Raw genomic sequence first — 25,547 nt, forward strand, 5'->3', positions numbered from 1 at the left:
ACCCCAGCCATTGCAGCACTTCCCTGCACAAACTGATTTTGTTGTGTAAGGTCACCTACCCTGGCACAATGGTGGCAGAACAGGTCGCCCTGGGTAGGGACAGACATTACACATAAACTAGTTTAAGTGATCAGAAATTTGATTAAACCTGTAACAGAACAGATATTCAGTGCATGTAAACCAGTTTGAAAATGGCTGAAACCTGTTTGAGACTAACCTGCAAAGATTGAATTAATTCAGGCTCAGGCTTTTTGAAGGTCTGTCCCTAGTCCGTATGCTGCACACTTGAGGGCAGTGACCTCATAATAGCTGGCCCTTAAGGGTATTATATTGGGTGTTCTGCTGCCCTTAAAAGTGCCATGTGGGTCATCTGCTCCATTGTCACCATGCAGCATAGATGATCCTGTCCAGCACCCATCCACACCTGGCTGGCTCTTAAGGTGCCATATAAGCCCATTTGCTTTGTACATTAATAACATATTGTTTTGATTACAAGGCAACTCCACATATAAATTAACTGTGTTTTTTATTATTTTTTTGAGGGAAGAAAAGTGTGTTATAATCAAAATAATGTGGTAGTGACAAGGAAAGTGTAGATGATCTAATCTGGGAGTGGCTAACCTGCAGCATGTGTGCCATAGCTGGTACAGGTAGCCTCTGTGTGTGGCATATGGCAGACTGGGTTGGAAATAGACAACACGGTAACAGATCAGGCAGGGAGCAGAAAGCATATCAACCAACTGGACAGGAAAGGGGGATTGGAGTGGTACTCAGGGGAGATGTGGCACACCTACCAAAAAGGTTGGGCCCCACTGATCCTAGTAGGGACACTCCTGAGGGCACTCCACTCCCCTGCAACCACTTTGAAAATACCATATTTACTCATATCCAAGACAAGCCTTCCCCCCACCATTCTCTTCAGCACCTCCCCACTCCTGACCACTGCTGCTTACCCTGGCTTTTGACTCCAGCTCCAGCCTCACTCCAGCCCATGGCATGGAACACATGCTGATTGTCTTGGTGGTGGCAGCCTTGGCCCTGACTCTGGCCCTTGGACAAGCAGCAAGGGGCAGACCAGGCTACTTGATTCTGCTGCCCCCTGCACTGCTGCTGCCCTCTGTTGCTGCTTGCCCTGTCACAGTGGTGCAGGGGACAGATTTAACATGACCATCCAACAGTTAGATCCTATACCTGGAAAACTGTAACAATTTTCCAAATTTTCCATGTATATAATTTAATTATTGCGGAATCATCTTGGATTCAAGTACATGGATATGGTATGCTGGTAAAGACACTCCAGAGCATCTTCCCTCCTCCCTACTCCCTGTATTTGCTCTTGAGATCTGGCTCTGCCATGCTTGAGAGCAATACTGGGGAGAAAATCAAAGAAGCTTCACCAATATATTTCTGAGTTTGGAGCATGTAAGGAGTAGGGCATACTCAGAAATGTCTCTTCCAGGACATGCTACACCATGATGTACTCATAATCCATGTCATGTAATTCTGTTTATAGGTACATCATGTTCCATTTTAAAATTAGTCCGTTTTCTTGTCCCCACTCTTCCTATTGGAAGCTGTTCCAGAACCTCACTGGTCTGGTGATAAGGAACATTCTTCTGATTCCAATTCTGAAATAATTCATATCTAATTCATAGTTCTTGCTCTGACAAGTAGCTTTTTCCTATCCTCTCTATGGTGTATTTACAGAAAGCCAATCATATCCCCTACCTTTTGTTAGGCTAAGTACACAGTCTTGTTTTCCTGTATTTCTATAAGTCAAGCTCTATACTCACTTTGAGACCTTTGAATTGTTACTAAAGGAAATGACAGTCCAACATGAGCTTTTAAAGAAACCTCCACTTTTATGGGGAAATGGGAGTTGCAAGGAAGAAATTGAAGGGAGCCTAGAGAGGAGAAGAAGGAAGGACGAAATATATACAAGAAGGAAATAATTGTACTTGTTTTCCTTATTTTTGCTGAGTCGTGTGGTAAAACATGATGAATGAAGAATAAGAATATGATTAACCACCTACCTGACAGAAATGGAAAGCCAACAGAAATGGAAAGCCATTGCATTTTACAGAACACAAGTAAACCTTGCTGCATCCATTCACACCCATAAACAGGAAAATAACATTCTGTAGGCTTCAAGGCTAGCCATCATAATAATGCATTTCAGTAGTTCAGTTAAGAGCAGACAGTGACATGGATGATTCTGGCCACTCCCTTTCATTAAAGAAAAGAACTGCTTTGTAGGAGACCTGACATGAAGAGATCCCCATGAGTACAGAAATGTGGTGGCGTGGATGCAGTGGCAGCATTAATTGCACCACTCATCCTGTCTCCTAGACCCATGGGGAGCTCAGTGGGCCAGATGATAATGCCCTGCACTATGGATTTAGCTCAGAGACTGGTCCCGTGTTCTGGATCTGGCCTACAAATTGATCCTGTGCCACTCATCTGGCCTGCAAAATAGTTCCGTGTGCTGAATCTGGCTCACAGACCAACTTCTCTTCCTAGATCCATCCTGCAGGGAAGATTTCAAAAGCTGCTGTGGGAAACATTAAGTGCTCATCTGTGGCTTTGTCGTGAGCTCAGTCTGACTAAATCTCTCTGGCCCTCAGGTTTTACGCACATAATTTTCTGAAATGTTTATCAGTACTAGCTTCTGCTTCACTTCACCTGTAACTAACAGAAAGCAGATGGCCACAGCCAAAGGGCCTCTGACTTAGGTAGGTTCCCAGGAACTGAAAGTGGGACTCTTACAGGAATGCCACTCTTTTTTGCTACCTAACTTATCTTGTACACCAGCCAAAAATTGCACATAACCACCAAAATGCACCTTGAGAAATCTCTACTCTTCTCAAGTGTATGGCTATGTCTGTACTATAATCCAAAAGTGTAATTGCAGTTCATGTAGTTTTTCCTGAGCTAGCTTTAACTCAGCGAGCTTGAGTACAAATGTCAATGTAGTTGTGGCAGCAGAGCCCCAATGGGCTCTAAGCAGGCTTATGCAGTTAAGGCTGTAAACAGACGACACATTTGAGGTTGTCCTGATTGTCCCAAGTTTTGATGCTGATCCAGCACATGCAGCCCGGTAAGGCAGGCTCTGCCCAAGAAAAGTGGTTAGCCTATCTTTTTTTTACCCCCTGGAGCCTGCCTACCTGCTTGAGCTGTGTGGGGGCCTGGTGCTTTCCTCCGCGGCTGCGGTGCCCCCCGGGACCACCCAAGCCAGGTGCCTGCTGCTGCCGGTGGGGGGCGGCCACTACCACAGAGGGAAGCACCAGCCCCCCGCAGCCCAGGGACTGCTCTGCCCACTGGCAGCTTGCCCTCTCCTCCCTGCCAGAGAGGCAGGTAAGTCAGAGGGGTGTGTACTTGACACAGAGGCTTAATCAGCCCTAAATTTGAAGTAGTGTTTTTTAAAACCCACTACTTCAATTTAGGGCCCCAGTTTCATCTACATGCCCCAGGAAATTAAGGCAAATAAGCTTGGCTGGTAGTGTATCTCAGTAAGTAAGGAATAACTAGGAACCTCCTGCCTGGATGAATCAAAACTAATATTCCTCTTTGAAGGAAGAACCTTATTTCTTTAATATCATGCCCACTTCACAGGGAAAATGAACTCATTCATTGGCGGAGTGAGGTAAAACTTAGTCCTCCCATCATTAATTGGTTCCACAATAGTCTACTCTACAATTTCCCACCTTTTGTTTTCTTTTCGTAGGTAAAAAGCCAATTCCACAGATTTTGTTCAAGGTGCTTCATAGAAAAGGCGAAAAAAATTTTAAGCAGCTTTATTATGTTAAAGTTTATGGTTTTATTCCAATAGCAAGACATAATGGTGTTAAGAGCCAGAAGTATATCACTCAGCTCCATGAAAAATGTCATTAAAAGAATCTTCAAAAAAGGTGATTTGTATATTAGAAAAGAACTTCCTGCCAACTCCATTCAATTCCAAATACATAGACAAAATACAGACTTCAGTTACTATGTTGAAGTAGCAAGCATTCTGTAGCCTGTGTGTACCAGTCTTGTTTCAAACTGTTATTGCTAGACTGACTCTCTACAGGAACCTGAGAGAAAACAGTTGGCAAGAAGTGAATTTGCCCCACTACACTGCCTCATTTTATTCTTTTTACATTTCCTTCTGTCTTGCTAGAATTCTAAGATGTATTTTGTGAAAATAAAATTATTTGGTGAAGCTTCTTCATTTAATTTATTAAACAGAGGATTTTCTTATTTTAACCATTGCATGGTAAGTATGATTCCTTTCCTGTTCTGCTGTATATCAGACTCAAGAGAGTTCACTGGCACCACTTTTTTCAGTCAGTGGACATAGAAGACTGCACAGAACCTTTACTACTACAAAAGGTCTAGATCCTTGTGATCTCAGTTGTTCTGTCTCCTGAAATGGACTCATCCTCAGCATCAGGGCTAAGTACAGACAGTCAAAGAGCCTGAGGCTGAATCGATTCAATCTTCGCAGATTAGTCTAAATTGCATAGATTAAACCGATAAGCAAGTGAACACACGTTCGCTTTTTGATTCCAGAAGTGTAGCCACATGCCTGCGGTGGCCCAGGTCAGAAGCCAGGGAGCACTAGAGGATACTTCTCTGCTCTGTTGGAGTAGACAACTTGAGTCAAGGCTAGCTCTCCCACCCAACAAGATGGGGTTTACAAGGGAGGGGCAAAGCATTCTAGGATGCTGGGGGACTGAGAGTCAACTTGAATCTGGAGAGGATCAGGGATAGAAGTTCAATAAACTAATTTAACCTAAATCAGTTAAGTCTGATACTACATCTATCTAAGTTTACTGTAACCTGGTTAAGGCCACTTCGAAAGCGGTTTGCGCGCACTGAAGTTGTTATAGATTTGAACTGGTTTCTGATTGCTTACACTGGGTTATGTGTAATTTCTGTTTGTAGCCTAGGAAGATATCTAGGTTCTTATCTGGGTCATGCTACTATTTCTGTATTTGCTGATCTCTCTGTTCTACCTCAAGCTGGACACAGCATTATTTCTTATACATCTGGCATCTGTGTCTGGAAGATACTAGAGCCTTCTGTTTTCACTTGAGAAGACAGAATCTAGCACATACACCAGGGGTAGGCAACCCCCAGCACATGTGCCAGAGTGTGACACACACAGACATTTTGCTTGGCATGCATGCTTTGGGGAAGGGGCCAGAGCTGCACTGCCACAACAAGCATCTGGCCTTTTGCAGCTCCCCCACCATCTGCCCCTGGCATGCCAACATCTTACAAATTGAAGTTGTGGGGATTTTTGGCACTCTGGCCAAAAACATTGCCAGCCCCTGACATACACAGTCACTAGTCATCAAAACAATCTACAGTATTTCTGTAGCTCGGGGATACCTTACTGCTCTAGTTTCTAGCAGACTTCAGCAAAATTTTACCTGAGCACTTTTTATTGTAGTTATTTGCTTCATATGTTTAAATCTCTCTTGAAAGACTGAAAGTTAACAGTCTTTCTTGTACTGTTTTTTCCTGTCATTAAAAATTTTATTGTGTTTCTAACGCTATGTTTATAAAGTGATTGGGCCTATTGTGTGTCTCAGCATTATCGCTGATGTTGGTGTAGCTCTAGGAGTCATGTATCAATTACTATCTCATAAAAATCTCACATGTTTTGTATGATTTTTAATTGGCAATTTTGTGTACTTTTGGTTACCTGTTAAGATGGCATTTGAAGTACTAGCTTGAGGCAGCTGGTATAATACGTTCCAGGAACTGTGCAAACTTCCACATGCAGCTCTGTCAATATATATTAATTCTAGCCAGCAAATCCTTCTTCTGTCCCTGTCTAGGACCTAGCTGACCTTGACACTTTTACTTACAGAACTAGTAAGGATTTGAATACACAGTTGCTCTTGTAAGATAAAACAGTAATGCAGAAGTCACTTTTGTCACACAGGTCATTTTGCTTCCTCTGCAAAGGGTATTTTATGATTTTTTTTGTTTGTAATTTCTCTGGGATGCAGTAATAGATTTTTAGATTCACAAAGAAGCCACTTTAAATCTGCCAAGTCTAACCTTGTTGTTCCCATTTTAGGTCTTTGCAATCAATAGCAGCATATAAATTGTGGTTAGGATGTTCAAAATGACTTTAGAGAACATGCTCTTTCTAGTTTCAATTGAACTTATTCTCATAAATCACTTATGGGCCTGTGAAAAACCTTCCCTGTCATTTAAATCAGTTAGCTGCCACTACTTCCCTGCTTCCAAAGGTTTGCACCCGGGGAGAGCCCCATGGGTTGTATAGCATGGGTCTGTGGGCTAGTGGTTGAGCACTCCTGCCCTAATCAAATACCATTTTTGAAATTGGCCAGCAGAAGGTGTTTCAGAGAGAAATTAATGTCCTTGCTGTAGAATTATTAAATAACCTCCCTATGCATTCTTCTTAAACCTTTCAGTTTGTGGTTGGAAACATGAGTCTTTAGATCCCTGATGTTTTACATTTTATTCCACTTAAGTAACTTGAAGCATGTCATTATTGGGCGGGGGGGTTCTCTCACTACACTTTTTAAATGTCATTTTTGTTCTATGGAGTCTGAACTGCTGTAAGCTGGAAGACAGAATCAGGAATAAAAAGTATAGGATCTGTGATGCTATACCCAGCAATCCAATTTTTTCCATTTTGATTTTTCTCAGAAAACAAGATCATTTTTGTAGTGGTATTTTGGTGATCATTATACTTCACTTAAAGGATCAAGTATTGCAGTTGTTTTGTAGAGCAAAAATAATGAAGCATCTTCAGTATTAAAATACTTCAGAATATTTTATGCTTAGTTATAGCATATCATTGTAAGCAGAAACATAGCTTGTGATATTGTGCAATGAGTAAATCAGTGGTCCTTTTACACACTGTTTGGAAAAATAAAAGAGCATTAGTAGATTTTTTTGTTTAAATCAAGTTTTTTAGTTAAACTTCATGACTTCTTTGATTTTCCTAACCTCCTTTTTTATCTTTGTTTCTGAAGGTACAAAACAGGTATGTCAAGAGACATAAGGGTTTTCTTAATTTGCAAATGCAGTGTTTCTCATCCCTACTCCCATTCTTGGGGGAATACTATATGTAGCAAAATAGTATATAAAATGTATCTGCATTTCCATTGGGAAGAAAAACTATGGTATTAAATCTTAGAGCTTGTCTACATGCAAAGTTATACTTTAGTTTTATCTAAGGAATAATTTTAAAGTGATTTAGTTACATCAGTCCAAAAATCTGTGTGGCAACTTTTATTTGAATTTAGCTTGATTTAGTAAGGAGAAATTTTAACTAAAGTGAAATAAACCTAAATTAAACTGAAATACAAGTGTCCATGCAGGCTCTTCTGTGAATGTAAATACATCAGTTTTAGAAAATGAATCTAAATTTGCTTGTGGACAAGATTATTAAACAAGTCTCAGCTCCTGCCCAAATGGCAGTTTTCCAGTTGTGTAACTGGCATTTTTTACACTTACAATGTGTGGTTCTGTTCCCTGTTCATGCAGTATGGACATATTGGCATCCACTTGGCTAACGAGTATACTCATTAAGGCTGTGGCTGGCCAGGAATGCACGTGCCCACATAGCCACCTACAATGGGCATGCCTAATCACAGAATTCTGTGGGGAAAAAAAACCTGTGTGTAACAAAGGCACCTACTTGTGGCCAGTCACCATACTGGCCCACCACTTTGTCTAGGGCAGTCTGCCCTGTCTCACCTGCCACAGCTTGCTGGGATACCTGTTGTAACAAGCAGTAGGCTGCCCATTTAATAACTCAGTGCCAGGGGGTTTACACACAACTCTGACTTTCCTTTACTGTGTCCTGTGCCTCACAGATGGCATCATATGTTGATTACAGCACCAGCTCAGGGCCAGGCTAAACTCATGCCTCTCATTGAGCCTCTAGCATTCTCTCTTGCATGCTGCCCCCTCTTACAGGGCCTCATTCACTCTGCTTCTCACTAGGCCACTCTCAAATCTGCCCTACTCCATGACTACGCAACCTTCAGGCTTTGCTACTCTCCAGCCAATCCAGACACAGCCCTTCAGGCACCACCGTGCACCCTACTCTATGTGGCCACCAGCCTAATGCCTCACACTGGGTTGAAGTCAGCCACTAGCTCCTTTCCGAGCCACATACTTCTGCCCCCCTTGCTGGAGTCTCGGGGCCTTATGCCCCCCTGGGCTCAGGTGCCTCTCCCTAGGCATGCCTGGCCCCAGTGTCTGCACTATGACCTGCTGGGTAGTGGGGGCTGGGATTATAAGGCGTCCCCATCACCTTACCCTGGGGAGGCAACTGGCCTGGCATTTCTGGAGAGTTACCCTGCCACAGGCAGCCCTACCAGGCCATCCTTCCCCAGCAGGGTGCAGTTTTCAGTCATGCCCAGGACCAGGGGCCTCCTGCCATCCCCATAGCTCCTGTCCTTGCCTCTGAGGTGTTCCTGAGCTGCCAGCCCAGTGCTGTCTATCTGGTTGCCAGCAGCAGACTGCTGCTTCAGCCCTGAGAGCCTGGAGGCTGCTTAGCTCCCTCCTCCAATCCCAGGAATCTCCTGCAGTCATGTGACTGCCTTATTACCCAGGCACACACCTGCCGGCTGCCCTGATGTCTGATCTATCCCTTCAAGTGACAGGCACCCAAAGGTGCTCTATGACTAGTGGGTTTTAGACAAGGACACCACCACAGCAAGGGAGTCATCCTTTGTTTAGCCTCAGTAGTTGAGTGGCAGAGGCACAACACTGTATCTTTTGCTCCTGGTTTGGCTGGAGGTTGCAACTTTAGCTTGTCACAATGTACGGTTGCCATAGCTTGAGTCAAGACAAGCATCTTTACAGGGAGAAGATAGGAAATCTCAGTGAGATTGAAAATTTAGCAGAGGCTGAAGCAGGTATAAGACATTTAAACAGGGATTTTTACTGATGTGCTTGAGAGATCATTCATACAAAAATCAATTTATTTTACCACTCTCACAGAGCTTGTCTTGTTATTGAAGATTTGTGTCTGAGTAAGATTTTTCCTCTCACAATCCAACTTTTTCTGTTTCTTAATTCTGCAGTCATGTTATAATCTTGCAAAGAGGATAGAGTGGCACAGCTTACAGTTATAAGCTCATTATATAAAAGTATGACAAGGTTTATTTGTATTAATAAATCGTTTTTAATAATGTATCTGTTCAACTTTCAAATTATATGTGCCCTGCATTTCTTCTTTCACTTCTTCTCATGTCCTATATTTTTATATTTCAAGTGGAATTTTTACCTTTGTTTCCTGTTTCACCTCATGGTCTTTGGTTTTATTTTCCATCTCCCTTAAGCTGATCTCAATTTTTTTCTCTTATTCCTTCTTTCAAGTTTCTTTTCTGTCCCCTGTTCCACAACACTGTTTCTGTCTTTTCTTCTCATATGACAGAGAACCTTTCAACTATAAAATCCCTTTCTCTCTCTACAAGCATACTGTGTGACTGCTTTTCCCTTTCAAAATTCCTTTGTTACTATTTGCTCAGCTGGGTAGACTCTTCATTGTACCTCTGCCACATTGTGTTTGACATCCAAGTCTGATGTAGTTTATCAAACATTCAAAAATGCAAATTCACCATGGAACCAACCAACCTAAATAGAGATATGGGTTGCTGGGGAGGAATTACTTATTTAAATAGAAACGTCTTTGATTACAAGTGAGATATCCAAGAGAAATGGTGGAAAACTTATTAATGATAGATTTCTACCATTAATTCTGAATGTTCTGATTGAAAATTCTGATTTTCAATTTTAGAGGGTTAAAATTAGGCATCTAGGACCAGATCTTTAGATGTGTCCAGGAAGACATGGCAACTTAAAAAGACAAAGGCCTTATCTACACATTACACTTAAGGTGTGATTAAGTAGTTAATCACACCTTAAGTGGTCACTAGGCCACACATTCAGTAAACTAATGGTGCGATAAAAAGAAGAATAAGCTACAGTGTTATTCCATAATACTGTGTAATAACTTTTTAGGTGTCTCCTATCATGCCCTTAATTAAGCCCCTGTGACTGGTAGTCCTGTCAGCTGATCAGAGCTCCTAGCTAGGGGGATCCAGGTAGACCCCCAACTGAAAGGGTTCTCAGTTGATGTGATCTCCCAGCCATGGGGGTAGTCCATACACCCATGGAGGCCATAGTTGAGGCAATGTCCCAACTATGAAGGTGGACCATGCACCCCCGCAGCCCTGAGACCACAGCTGAGGTGGTACCTAGCAACAGGGGTGCACCGTGCAGCCATCACATCAGCTGTAGTGTCGCAGCCACAGGGATACATGAGGTACTCCTTCAGCTGGGATACTTTGTCAGCTGTGGCCTCCATGCTGCCCACAGCTGGGAGCCTGGATTAGCTGAGGTAGCTCCTAGGGTGTGCTCTTGCTTCTTGCCAGTACAGGGGGGAGCATGCAATTGGGCTCTCCCCCTGTACTGGGAATAAGGTATGATGGGATCTGATTCGGGATCCTACAGTCATGCCTCCTGACAAATACATGTGGCATGGCAGGTGGTGCAATTATGTGGATTGTGCATTAGATCCCATAGAGATGACGTTAAGTTGGGGTGGGCAGTTATTTGGGCTGGAGGACCACTTAAGTTTTGGGGAGCTTTTGAGGGTTGCATGCGCTTGCTCGCACACACACACACAAATACATGCACATGCAGACACATGTATGAGCTCCCCAAAGCTCCTGCACCCCTTCCCCTATCCCTAGTTCCTGACACACAGCTGGGCTGGGCCAGTGCTGTGCTGTGTTCCTATACACTGCTTTGAGCCATGTAGGTACAGCTGAAACAGCTCCTGCCAGACCTGGCCGTATGCCAGGGACTCAGGCTTGGGCAGGACCCACACTATGGTCAGGCAGGAACTGTGCCAGGGTCAGGCAGGAGCCTGCCGCTCCAGCTGTGCCTGCAGTGGTGCATGGAAACACAGTGTAGAACTTTGTTAATGGTGCCCATGCTCCTATCAGACCCCAGCCTAGCCTGGGGTGGCCCGGATAACCCACAGATCCTGGCCCTCTTCCCCTTCACTCCCTCCCATTCCATTAGCAAGAACCATATCTGAGCTTGAACTCTCACTGGGGGCCAGGCTTTTTGGTCTGTGAATGGCTGCAGGATCAGAGCTGCATGCAGACAGTCTTGCCAAGCAAAAGCCCAGCCAGCTGCTCAGCACCTCCCTGCCTTGGACCATACACTGGGAACTGCGGGGCAAGGCAGACGAGGTCACCTGGCTGCTGGAGCTGGAGCTACTGCTACAGCTGGCTACAGCACAGGAAAGAGATGGTTGAGAAGCACCAAAAGCCAGGGCAGCCATGGGCCAGATACAGTTCTCCAGAGGAGTAGCTGTAACCCAAATAGAATCGTTTGGCAGGACACACTGGTCTGCAGGCCATATTTTGCCCACCCGTGCTTTACATCATCTTTTTATTTCCTTAATTTGAAATGAACTATTTCCCAAGCTGGTCTGGCATTACTGGGTAAAAAAAGGACTTCGGATTTTTTCCAGGGGAAGGTCTTTCATCTTGGGATCCTACAGATATGCAACCCCTTTGATCCACTTTAAATACCTGTGAAATATCCAAAATAATAATTTTTCTTCCCTTAGCCTCTCCTTATAAGTCATGTGCCCATCCCCATAACTGTTTTAATTGCCCTCTGCTGGACTCTTTCCAAGTTGTCCACATCCTTCTTGTAGTAGGGGGTCCAAAACTAGACACAGTACTCCAGATGTGGCCTCACCAGTGCTGAAATAGAGGGGAAGAATCATCTCCCTTAATCTGCTGCCAACTCTTCTACTAATGCAGGCCAGTATGCTGTTAGCCTTCTTGGCAACAAAGACACACTGGCTCACATTCAGCTTACTGTCCAGTGTAACTCCCAGGTCCTTTTCTGCACAGCTGCTGCTTAGCCAGTTGGTCCCCAGCTTGTACCTGTGTCTGGGATTGTTTCATACTAAGCTCAGGACTTTGTACTTGTCCTAACTGAACCTCATGAGATTTCTTTTAATCCATTCATTCAATTTGTCTAGATCTCTCTGAATCCACCCCAGCTTGGTGTCATCTGCAAACTTGCTGAAGGTGCATCTTATCCCATCTTCCAGGTCATTGATGAAATTATTGGACAAAACTGGCCTTAGGACAACCCCTGGGATAGGGGCAATGTTTAGGGGGTACGCACTGCCAGTGGTGCCTGTGGGTGGTTGCCAACCCCTGGTCAGCGCTCGCCACCCTCTGCCACCGACAGCACCGGCAGAGTCTGTGGGAGCTCCACACTTACTGCCACCATGCTCTTGCTGCAGCTGTGCCCCACCAGCCACTGGGGGCATGCGCCATTCATGCCCTGGGGCATGCCGCAAGTCAAGGTATATCATGTCCACTTCTTTCCCCATATCCACAGAGCCAGTCATCTCATCATAGAAGACAGCCAGGTTGATCAGACATGACTCGCCCTTGGCAAATCCATGATGACTGTTCCTATTCACCTTCTTCTGATTCATTGAGGATGGTCTCCGTGATTTTTCCAGGGACTGAGATGAAGCAGACTGGTCTGTAGTTCCCTGGATCCTCCCTTTCCATTTTCTTAAATATGGGAACTATATTTGCCCTTTTCTAATTATCTGGGACCTCTCCCAGTCACCATGAGTTTTCAAAGTTGGTGGCCAGCAGCTCTGCAATCACGTTCACCAACTCCCTCAGCACCTTTGGTGCTCCTTCAGACGCATCGCATCTGACCCTGCAGACTTGTACATGTCAATCTTTTCTAAATAGTCCCTAATCTGTTCTTTTGCCACTGTTGGCTAATCACCTCCTCTGCAAACTATGCTGCCATGTGCAACAGTCTGGGAGCTGACCTTGCCTGTGAAGACTGAGGTGAAAAAAGGCATTGAGTACTTCAGCCTTTTCTGCATCCTCTGTTGCTAGGTTGCCTCCCCCATTTAGTAAAGGACCCACACTTTCCCTGATCCTCTTGTTGTTAACCTACTTGTAGAAATCCTTCTTGTTACCCTTCGTGTCCCTTGCTAGCTGCAATTCCAATTGCACTTTGCCCTTCCTGATTTCATCCCTTTGTGCCCAAGCAGTATTCTTATACTCCTCCCTAGTTGTTTGTCCCATGCCTGGTTTGATGAGAGTGAAAGCCTGGGACAATGTAAAGTCTGTTTTTATCCATTGAGAATAAGATGAGACTTTGCTTTAGTTTGCTTCTGTTGCCCTGTTACAGTTTATCGGGGCATAAGAATACCCCAGCCATATCCCCAGTGACAATCTGAGAGAGGAGGGATGATGCAGGATGTGCTACACTGATTCTGTACCACCACTAAAAGCTTTGCTAGCATGGAAGTTGTAAGAAAATAGAATAAAATTGCAGAATAAGATAAGTTAACTGATTACTGTCTGTAAAATTAGCAGCAGACAGCAAATAAAGAGTAGAGATAAGAAGCAGGTATTATTTAGACACGTTAAGTTTATGAAGACAGTATTGCAAGGAATGAAGATAAGGAAAAGAATCTCTCTGAAAAAGAAGCATAATACAGGATGCAGTAAATGCAAATAACTTGCTGGTGATTGTGTGCTGTGTGTTAAAATCATCTGTATAATGTGTACCTGATTCAGTGAAAGGACACAAAATTTTGGTAAATAAATGAAGAGGCATAACTTTAAGATGATAGCCATATTCCTGTATTAAATTAACAATAAATTCTAAATGTTGTCTGAGAACCTATTCACTCACAGGGAACATCTTATTGAGAACAGAGGGGTGCAAAAAGTCAAATTAATTGAATTTTTATGTTAGAAATTATAAAGGGAGATCAGCTAGATTTGACATGGATATTTTAGGACAAAGTACCTCAAAAATAAGTACAAAATCTTGATTTTAAAGGAATGGATTGATGCCACTAAACTCAGATAAATACTGTTTCAAAACAAGAGATCAGTGAATGAAATTAAGGAGCATAAGCAATTTTGGCAAGATCTTTTTTCACAAAGAATGGCTGACATATGGAAAAAGATGACATTCACAAAAATCAATCCAAGGGGAAAGTGAACACACTTAGAAATCTATATGATGCAGTATTATAATACTATTCAGTTTATCAAGTTAAAAAGATGAGAGAATTTGAGGTTGATTTGAAGTTCCAAGGTTTACCAGCACAAACAGCTATTTTTGTTCAATTAAAAGAAAAAAAAAATACTGAACTGTCCTTTGGAAGCACATTTTTGCTAGAAATAGACAGCCAGAATGAGGTGGATCTGCTTCACTGGGTAAAAAGTACATCGCTGTTTGTCCTGCTCATGCTGGTGTGGGACAAGGAGCAATGTAATCTCCCGACTTTTCCCACTCAACTATACCTGTGCTCTGGGTCTGGCTGAGCAGAGAAGCACATTTTCCCGCTCAGCCAGACCAGAGCACAAGTTTGGTTGAACGGGGGGAAAGTGCCACACAAGTAATGGATGTCTACCATAATAAAGCAGCAGAGTCTGTTACCACCTTTTGTTGTGCCACTGATTTTTCCTTTCACGTAGCACAACAAAGGATATCCACATCTCTGTGCTCAAAAAACGTTTCTTGCTCATCATGCACCATTCTTAATGCAATGTACATGTCATATGAAATTTGCTGACAAACTGAATTTACAGATACAGGGTCACGTACTACCATGAGAAGCATATATGTGTACATCAGGTAACAAAGCTAACTCAGGCAGAGAGGTAAAAAGATCAAAGAATATATTATTTGTTTCTTCTTCAAAAAGGACCACATCAGCTTTATAAATCAAATTCCTCCAGCCTTACAAGTGTGGACTGTAATGCCTATTCCCTGCACTTCCTGTAGCCTAGTTTCCGCAGAAGTCCTCCTTAGGTGTGAGAGAGTTCCTTCTCTTTGCCTGTTAGAATCAGGTGAGACAGTCAACATACATGTTAGCTGTTATGGGGAAGGATAATGACTTACATGCAACCTTGCCTCAATCTAGATCTTTCTAATTTTAGCTGAAAACAGTAATCTAGAGATCAAATGGGTCCACACCCCATTACTAAATACTTGACATGCAATTCTCCATGGACCTGAGTCTGGGAAATTTAAATTTTACTCTAAAATTCTGCCTTTTTTCTTTCTCCCTTTTATATGGCATGTTTGTTGTATAACAAGCTATTCCTTGTTGGTTACATAGCTTTATCAAATATATAATTCAGTATTTTCTTAGGGACTGTCAGTTTGTTTGCTAGAGCAGAGCTTGCAGTATCTCATTATACTTGACATGGCATAGGTTTCTAATGTGGAAGTTCTAGAAAATGACCTTACAGTTTCTAGATAACCTGTCACTCTTTATGTCATCCAGTGTTCCATTTCCACGAATATAACAGCTAAAAAATCGTTGATGTTTTTGTCTATTTTGACAGTAGCTGATTTTACTCCAGTTTTAATTTTGCCAACATTATATACCCTTTAAAAACAAAGTAGCAGTAATTAACATGCTTCGAACAAACAAAAAATGCATTTGCAAGGAATGCCTCAGGGTAAGTTGTTTTTATCTTCCTAAAGTTTTGTATCTCTCTAGTAGTTGAAAACTACAGTCTGTAAAGGTGAGAAACGAGGAAAGCTAGTAGAGCAGAAGTTTATTATTTTATCATAGCCAACACTTCATCAAGACAATGAGGAATCATTGTTGCTGTTAAAGAAAAAAAGTGGCTTTATGTGCATCCTAACAGATTTTGCAGTGGTGTTCTATTCAAAATTATCTCACAGTTGGTTTACATACAGTTTTTGTACCAGTATTGAAGTGGTTTTACTCAAAGGGTTATACAAATATAGTCTCTAATTTGGATGAAGGTGCTTTATTTGAATATGTCATGTTCCTTTTCTCATGTGGGAGTTACCTTTGCCTTTGTGTGCACCTTTAGGGTCTTGTTACACATTACACTTGAGACTTGTTAAAATGCTAGTCTCCGAGCCTTCAAGCAGTAAAGCACGTGTTAAGTGTCATCATAATGTAGCAAAGTTAAGACTTTTCTGGCAAAGTGTACCTCCAGATCATATTACCTAATACATGTTGATGTCTGTCCACTCAGTGTCATAATACTATCAGGACACTCTGGTGCAGTGTGGAGGCTGGGGTGGACAAACAGCTGTTTGTCAGTTCCAGTCCCACAGCACACTGCCGTACGCTGCAGTTTTCAGTGGCTCTGGTACTTTGGATATGTTTTATTTAGATCAGTGTTGCTCAAATGTTGGGCCCCACAAGCTAGAAGAGGGATGCAGGGCTGGTCTGTTAGGCTTCAGCTGCCCCCTGTGCACCAGAGTCAGGCCTCATGCAACCCCCTCGTGGTGGAATCAGGTTCTATGCTGCCTTCACCCAGCCCTGCATACTGAGATCAGGCCCTGTGTCATCCCAAAATGGACTCCATTGAACTTGGATATTTTACTGTTAACTCATTTTTAATGGAAGTTTTGTTGGGTGGCTTAATTTTTGAAAAATAACAAGGGTCAATAGTGAAGTAAAAGAAACATCAAAACATGCAGTGTGCAAGGTTGCAAAAGTCCCTGCTCCACACTCTGTCAGGTCATTAGAAAGTCTCTTATTTGTAAGGTCAGTTATATCTTCTCTCCCTGTGAAGATAAGGGTATGTATAAGCCTTACGTTTAGAAAGACCTAACCCTGAGTCAGATTGACCAGGGTTCGGTTGGTCTAAATACCCACTTATGCGGGCATTTGCAGGGTTCAAATCAGCCGAAAAATGGCACATTCAGTCTAATTTAGTTCATATAGTTTAAGCCACCTACCCTTAGACCAGCCATAAAGATGGCATCCATAAATTACTCTTCTTATGCTTGCTTCATTAGGTTATAAAAAAGGCATAACAACATATCTGGTACCAGAACTTGTACATCTCTGTAATACTCACTGATGAGTCAAGAAATGACGTGTCAAGCCTTTGAGGGACGGTAAACTGTGTCAAAACCTTCCATTGCCCATTTACTAATGCGATCTTCACAAAATGGATGGCATTAAAGTTAGATGGTATACTCCCTGGACTCTGATTAGTTAAAAGAGAGCATGCACTTTTTTCAGCAGCATAGTTGCTTCTTTTAAGAATTTTATGTTTTAAATTGGCTATTGTGTTTGCTTTTCTTGGTCATTAACCGTATTACAATGGTAGAAGCAAAGTACTGAGAGTGACTACCTCACTGAGTTGGATTTAATCACATCCTCTTCTTTCCCTCAGTCACCTCTGTAGTAACCTTAATTAAAACAGAGGTGCAGCACTATGAGTAAATTATCTTAACCCACTTGCCCAACAGAGATGTAAGAAAAAATACCAGCCCCATTATCATCCAAGAGTAAAGGATTATAACATACATATACACAAAAAAAAAAACTCTGAAGCCATCTGGCAACTGAAGACAATTTTGCTACAGCAGGTCTTGCTAAAACATTTTTTTTCTGCTTTGCATAAAAATTTGTGAAATCCATTAAAAAGTGTTGTCAGCCTGGGTTATGTGTACCCCCAGGGGTACTTGGGAAGGCCCTATGGGGTACAGGCGGGGACAGAGCACTGCCACCCGCCACTGCACACTGGTATAGCAAAGGAGCAGGGCCAGAGGGAAAGGGTGCAAGGGCAGTGGACAGGCACCACCCGGATGGCTGGACACAGAGGGGGAGGGAGGGAAAGAAGCTCAGAAGTGGCAGCTGCCACCACCACCCCACACTGCCACTGCTCTGCAACTGGCAGCATGCCACCACCACCACCTCCTCCCCATTCCTTGTTGTGCTGCCAGGGGTACACTTACTGAAAAAGGTTGAAAACCCCTGCACTAAAGCATAATTCTGTACTGGGTAGGTCTGCCTGGGCACAGGGTCTGGGGAAGAATTTTAAGGGGATGAAACATCTCAAGTACCAGGGAACTTATATAAAATGTTATTAAATGACATGCAACTCAAAAACAACTTGTTATTATTACACACAAGAATTTTATTTTAGCGAAAGACCAAATCATTATATTGCTGTTACAGTCAACAAATAGGTATAGGGCTTTAATATCTGCACTGGACAGAACATAACAAAACAAATATAAAGGATAAAGGATGAGGGATAGAAAAGTAAATAGAAGTAATGAACTTGATTTTATAGTGAATTGCATCAGTTTTAAATATTGTTTTACTTGAGTGATTGCAGTAGAATCCATGTATAATATAGTAAAGAATCCACCCTGCCTTTATTACAAACACATTTTGTTAATTGCTGTTCTAATTATTCATTATTAACCTTAATTTTTATGTTACATGATATAATTTGAGGGAACAAAAATTGAAGAGGAGGTCAGAAATGGAGGAGAGGATTGAAAAACGAAATTTAAAGTGTATAAAAACAGTCTGTGGAATAAGAGGGACAGAAAGTTCTACTCATCTTTATCCTGAGGATGTGTGCAATATTAAAATATGTGAAATGGCTAGCACAATGGTCAAAATGTATATTAGACAGTATTTCAGAACTAACCCTATTCATTGTCATTGCTTTTACTACTAACTAGGTAAGAAATTAATCTATATGGTTTATACTATTTATGATCAATACAGCTGGCTACCTTGGATGAATGTTGTTAAGAACCTTAATCTGCAGAATAAATTTCAGTGCTTCACCTAAACTGAAATCGACAGTTAATCTTTGATTTTTATCTGATCTTTCAGGCTGAGTTAGTAGTAGTGCTAATTACATCATTCAAATGGTTCTTTGACTTCTAAGTAGTAAGACTGCATGTGTATGTGAACTTAAATGAATAAATGATAGCAAGGAACCTCTCTCCTAGCAATAACATAAAATATGCACTTAACATTCTGTAAGTTTTTATGATCATTTGTTGTCATAATTTCTTGGACTATTATTATATTTCAAAAAACTGTGCAATGTAATTAAGCATAAGTCTTGCTGCAAATAATTAAACTACTCAAGTTTCTCTTTTATTGCACCTTTCAATTATCTGGTTTTATATTTTGGGATGTAACTTGATTTGTTACCAAATTTGAAAGGATAACATATAGTTAATATTAGGTTTAAATTGATCTTTTTTCAAAATTGAGTTAAAAATGTATAAATTCCACCTCCCCTCCGCCTTCCCAAATCATAGTGTGTGAGATGAAACTTTTCCCAAAACAATTCTTTCAATGACAGAAAAGGCACCACAGGCTCAGAAGTGCCCAGGATACGGAGATTAATATTTTGAGACATGTCTTGTTTCCCTTCTGACTCAGTGTTGCAGTTCTGACTCTTAGAAAGGGAGTTGTAAGGGATTTCTCTTGGGCAGCACACCACATAACTTTTATTTCTTTTTGTCACTGCAGTCTTTCTTATTGTCAGATGACTCATAAAAGAACTGGTAATTTTAACTAGCTCCCTTTTCTTTTAGGTGCAACAATGAAAATGAATGGTACCAGATACATGAAAACATTATCCGCAAGTCCAGCACCAAATACACAGCACCCAGCTCAAACTATGGTAATTATTTTTATTTCTTTATTACTTGATTTCTTTATTTTGCTACAGTAACTGTTAAAGAGTTCTTAGATTAAACTAAGAATTTTATGTGACATGTTCCACATGATCTCCCATCACACCTAGCCAAGTGCTCACTTTATTATTTGTGATGGATTTGGTACTTTTTCAGGTAAAACTTTATTGGGCTAGATCCTGTTTTCCTTAATTGGTATGTATGGAGCCATGTAACTGCAGTTTTGTGTAATTAGGCCCCTGACACATTATACTTAAGACTCAATTAACAGGTTAATTGTACCTTAAATAGTAACCACCCACACATGCAACTCAGTTTAAGGAGTGATGATGATGCAGTAAACAAGCCACGAAGTTATTCCACATATACTAGTTCATTTGTATCATGCCTTAAATTGAACATGTGGCTGGGACCTGTCAAGACCCCATGTGCCACCAAGCTAATGGGATACCTGGTTTCATAGCAGGGCATCAGACTATGGCAGCCCGAGGCTGGGCACCCATGTACTAGGAACTATATAGACCAGGTATGTATGTAAGGTCTGGTAAGTACCAAAATTATAGTTTCAGAAAAACCACAGTTAGCAGGTGTTAAATGCTGGGAGGCATGGTCGGCTGAGGATTGCCATATTTAGTTCAGGACTGTTCAACTTCAGTGGCCCCTGGGCTGCACAACACGCAAGCCATATACTATAGGGCAGGCCTTCAGGGTCCCCCACACTTCCCCAGGCCTCCCCATCTTGAAATCCATTTTCTGTTCCTTGCTGTTTGGACAGTGTCAGTGCATAGTAGGGGTGTGCGAAATGGGTCATATTTGATTCGGATTCGGCCCAAATCGGAGACAGTGATTCAATTAGTTGATTCAGATCATAATCCCAATTCAATCAGCCAACTCCAAATCTAAAGATTCAATGCTGATTCAGTGAATCAGTGATATGGCCATAAACACAGCTTTATATGTTTTTTCTACATACCCTGAGGTACCAGGCAGCTCATGAATGCTGAGATGAAGGGAGCAGATGGAGCATCCCACAGGAGTGCAGGGGGTAATTCTGGTCCACTTCCAGATCCACTGGCTTGGTGATTGGCTGCAGGGGGACCCCAGGTGCCTCCGCAGACCAAGAAGGCACCAGCAGCCAAGCCGGGGGGCAGGTCCCCACACGCACCCCAGTGGACCCAGAAGTGGACCAGAAGAGCTTCTGGTTCACTTCCAGGTCTGCTGCCGAGTGCACTGGGGAGCCCCCCTGCACTCCTGTCAGGTGCTCCATCCGTCCCAGCATCTCAACATTCACGAGCCGCCCAGTACCTCGAGGTACGTAGAAAAAATATTTAAAGCTGTGTCTATGTCTGAATCATTGAATCTTTCCAAATCTCTCCAAAGAGATTTGGAAGGTTCCAATTCAATTCAGAGAGATTAAAGTGTCTCCTGATTCAAGTGGGTTCAGAGATTTGGCTGATGAATCAGGCTGAATATCCTCTGAATCAAATCAGAAACCAAAGCTTCACACAGCCCTCTGGGATCCCTCCCATATTCCCCATGGGGAGCCTGAGGGGTGGGGGTCCTTTCCTGGGCTTTCATCAATGCTGCTACTGTATGGGAGAGGTGACTGCAGGGGTCTGCAGGCTGCATACTGGTCCCTCACAGGCTGCCAGTTAGACAGCCCTGTTTTAGGTGAATAGCCAGTGATTAAGACACATGTCTAGAGAACTGGAGTTCCAGGTTTTAAACTTCCTCTTACCCAGAAGTAGTTTGAACCTGCATCTGTTACTCCATAGCAGAGTGTTCTAACAAAAAGGCTACAGGTTATGTATTATCCAAACTTCTTTAGCTGTCCCTTAGAAGCTGAGCCCTGGGCAGTCAAGAGAGGGAGACATAAAGGGCCAGGAGGAAGAGAACAGGCCAGAGGGTATGGAGTTCAGTGAAATGAATGCTGCTCTGAACTGGCATAAGTGCCAAAAACTGAAGGTACATAGTTGCACACACGCCATTAAGTCATGTAAAATGAAATAACGTTTAGGCCACTGTGTTCAGTTTATAAGTAGAAGTATATCTCCTTTTAAGTCACACTGGGCATGTGAAAGCATATACATTTACTGCACAGTAATTTAGGTTACTGCACAGTAACTGAAAATTACTATGCAGGATGGGCATGCATCTACACATGCATGCCTGTACTGTGTAGTTACTATGAAAACTTGTGCTGACTTGGGCATAAATCTGATACCTGCATTATGCAGGTATCAAATTTACACCCAATTAGTCACTGCACATTAATGCATGTGTAGACACCTTACTGCACAATAACACTGTGTGTGTAGACTGATTTGGGATTAACTTTAGTCCCAAGTCAATCCAAACACAGCATTACTGCACTTTAACAGCTCCATGTGTAGACACCAACCTAAAAACTACTTAGTGCGCAGTAACTTACTGAGTTATGAGCAGTAAATTACTGAGTTACTGAACAGTAAATGCACATGTAGACATGCCCACTGACTGTTTACCATAGATATTCTCCTGCTCATGCAGTGTCAGTAATAAATGATCCCAGACATTACATTTTCTTCTCAGTAATTTTTATACATTTCTGCATTCCACAGGGCTGTGTTGCAGAGGCAGCTAGTGGCCTGCTCTAGTAATACCTTTCTGTGTGATTCTTCATTCATATTTGACTTTTACTGGGCATTTTTATATGCTTATGAAAGCCAGTAGCTAAGGAAAAGCCAGTAGCAATATTTTTAACTATCTGCATTAGCAAAACTATTCTATATGTCCATTGATAACATATGTTTCTGGTTAAGTGGTCCTATGCAGGCTCAGCAAGATATAGAAGATTTGCAAAGTAGTGAACAAAAAAAAAAAATCTCTCTTGATTACACTGGATCATAAAGCTTTCCTCCTTCATCAAGGAGTACCACTTCCATGAAACTTTCAGCAGTTACACACACCTAAGATATGCTGATGTGAAGACACCGTAAATCTCTGTCTAGAAGGGAAGTGGAAATATAAATAAATAAATATTAAGTTTGCTTAAGATACTTATCTGAGTGGTCCAGAGAAATACCAGTGCATTCACACCTACAAATTAACTATCATGAAAGCTAGCTCTGATCATTTCAGTTCAGATTTGCTTCATAAATAGCTGGGTGGAATTATTGTCTTGACAGAGTTCATGTCATATTCAGAATTCAATTTTATTCTATTATTCAATTAAACATAAATTTAAACTATGGGGGAGAGCAAGCCCCTTCCCAGTGAGGAGCTGCGGGTTTGGGCTGCATGCAGCAGATCTGGGGTCTGGGGGCAGAGCCCTGAAAGCCCCTGCAGTGCCAAATCTCCACAGCCTCTGTGCCAGTCCCGCAGCGCAGCCTTGCCAGGAAGCCGTGACAGGCTCCTGCCCGTAGGTTACTCACCTCTCGCTGCTTCAGCTGCTGGGTGGGGGTGGGGACAGAGCCACCCCCTGCTGCTCGCTCTGTGCCAGGGCAAGACACTGAGGAGGCTTATTTAGCCCCCACGTGTCCCCCTCCCCCCGAGCTTCATATGCAGCCTGGACCAGCAGACCCAATGGCCAGCAATTGATTAAGCCCCTTCCTGCTGAGAAGGGCTTGCTCCAAGCACAGAGGGGCTGCTCGCACTGCAGCCGGGTCTGACCAGCCTGATCTACCCGTCCTGGCTGCTCCTGCCCTGTGCTCAGAGGCAGCTCCCTGCCTTATTCAGCCGCTGTCTCTGAGGACAGGGCAGCAGCAGCCGGGCTGGGCCAGGCAGACCCTGCTGCAGTGGAGTGGCCTCTCTGTGCTCATTCTGCCTCAGTGTGACAGGGGCTGCCACCCCCATAAACAGCTCTGTCCCTCCTGCTGCAGCAGTGGGGAGAGGGCACAGCCAGGCAGGGCCCCTGGGGGGGGGCAGGGACTGGGTTATTTCTCTGGCCTCTGGCAGAGGGGACAGCAGGGGGCCTGTTCTGGGAGCCACCCGGCTGCCAGTGGGGTAGTGGGGAAGCAAACCCTACTCCTTGTCCCCCTCTGCCTCAGGGGTCATGGTTCCCCCCTGCTGCAGCAGTGAGCAGGGAGTACAGGCATACCCGGCTCAGGTCCCTGCCAGTGACACAGGGAGGGGGAATAAAACCCCTCTCTGGCCAGACCCCTGCCACTGCTGGTCCCAGCTGAGGCTGCAGAGCAGAGGGGTGGGGACAGCCTGGCTGGACTGAAGCAGAGAGCCCTGCCCCTCCCAAACCAGAGAGCATGCCAGGATGCTGGGGGTGTCTGATTTAACTTAAACCAGCAAAGTGTCTAGGACAGACGTTGCATAAACTGGTTTGAGCCAAATCCATTAAGTCTTATACTCCATTCAACCACACTTATCTCAAACCAGTTTCAGCCATTTTCAAACTGGTTTATGTACACTGAATGTCTGTTCTGTTACAGGTTTAAACCAGTTTCTCATCACTTAAGCCAGTTTATGCCTAATGTGTGTCCCTTGCATTATAGAATAGATAACTGAGAGGGGGATATAAAAGGGGTCTGTAAAATCATAAATGGCGTGAAGAAAGTAACTAGGTATTTGCTGTCTTTCACAATACTAGCACTGTGAGACATGCAATGAAATTATTAGGTAGCAGTTTTAAAACATGTGAAAGGAAGTTCTTTTTCACACAGCATGTAACTGACTTGTGGAACTCATTGCACAAGCAAGATGTTGTAGAGGCTGCTAATCAAATCAGACTCAAAAAGGGATTGGAGAGATTCATGCCTCAGTAGCAAAAGTTTGGGTGAGTCAAGGGGTATAAGCCCTTGGTGTTACCTAAGGGGGGCACCTCACACTCCTCTCCCCTACACATACAACACACACCTTCACTGCAGGAAGGAGGGCAGATTAGCAGGGGCAGCATGCAGTACAGAAGCAGTGGTCAGAGGTTTGCTGCTCTTTGTGGGGGTGAGGTCACCTCCTTTTTCTGTCACTGAAGTTTGATGATTCAGTGATCACTTGACACGTGTGTTGGTGGCAAAAAAAGAAGGCGATAAACCCCCACCTGCAGCCCTGAGCCTCCAGCTGCTGCCCATGCTCCATGCGCTGACACCACGCAGGGCACAGTACCGGGCAATTACGCCTCTGTCATGCAGGATAGGTTAATCAGTGGGCTGCAGCTTCCAAATCAGGACCTTCTAGGCCTCTGAATGCTGGAAGCTATAAGGGAAAAAGGGCAGAAACAGAACAGTCAAGGTAAACGCTGTATAAATACTCTCTCCCTTAGCATTCGCTTTCTTCCATTGTGAGGTGAAGGATACTGAACTAGACAGATCTGTAGTCTGAACCAGAGTGGTATTTCTTATGTTCTTGATATATAAATAGAAAAGCAATTAGAGGAATAACTATGTAGACAGCTGAGCTGAAATTAATAATATAATTGATCCCAGTCCGGTTATTCAGTGTTGGAAAATACAGAGAGGCATCTAAAGACAGGAAATTACTGACCCATCTTACTTCTTGGTCCAGAGCTTGCAGTCTGTTTGACCAGTTACTTATGTTAGGACAGTACTAAGTACAAAAGGGAATGTTATTATAGATCATCAGTATCACATCAGGTAGTTAGAGACAAATTTAGAAAATGAGCTTTATTATTGTTTTATGGTGTTAGGTTAGATTAAAGACACTTTGGGGAAATCCCACAGTATTCCTCAATATGGTAATTAAGATAAAAACTTGCATTATTACTGACCAGTGTATTGTAGCCTGCTATATACCAGGTAAGAAATACTGTCTTCTAACTGATTTACTATCATGCTATAACATATCTTCCAAGTTTAGTTTTGTAATCCAAATTCACAGTCGTTTACATTACACTCCTAGCTGTTTCTTTTAGATATATGAAATCTAGGGTGAACATGTCTCATATCTGGAAAAAAATATGCGAGAGGCAAGGATTTCAGTGGGCGATATCTTTTATTGGATCAACTGCATGGTTGAGATAAACTTAGACTTCTGACTTGAAGAATGATGTATTGTATTTGAAAGCTTGTCTGTCA

The 25,547-nt window shown here is 42.8% G+C and overlaps 1 protein-coding gene across 1 annotated transcript in view; it reads left to right on the forward strand.

The window, feature by feature from the left end:
• The window catches only part of DOCK3 (dedicator of cytokinesis 3), a 551,204-nt gene that overhangs the window by 365,749 nt on the left and 159,908 nt on the right, over positions 1–25,547 (forward strand). Inside the window, exon 13 of the mRNA XM_019547385.1 lies at positions 19,426–19,514. Within this exon, the coding sequence (XP_019402930.1) occupies positions 19,426–19,514 (89 nt within the window). The remainder of the gene's footprint in view (positions 1–19,425; positions 19,515–25,547) is intronic.

The sequence above is a fragment of the Crocodylus porosus genome, unplaced genomic scaffold (assembly GCF_001723895.1).
Source record: "Crocodylus porosus isolate Cpor-Errol unplaced genomic scaffold, CroPor_comp1, whole genome shotgun sequence".
NCBI lineage: Eukaryota > Metazoa > Chordata > Crocodylia > Crocodylidae > Crocodylus > Crocodylus porosus.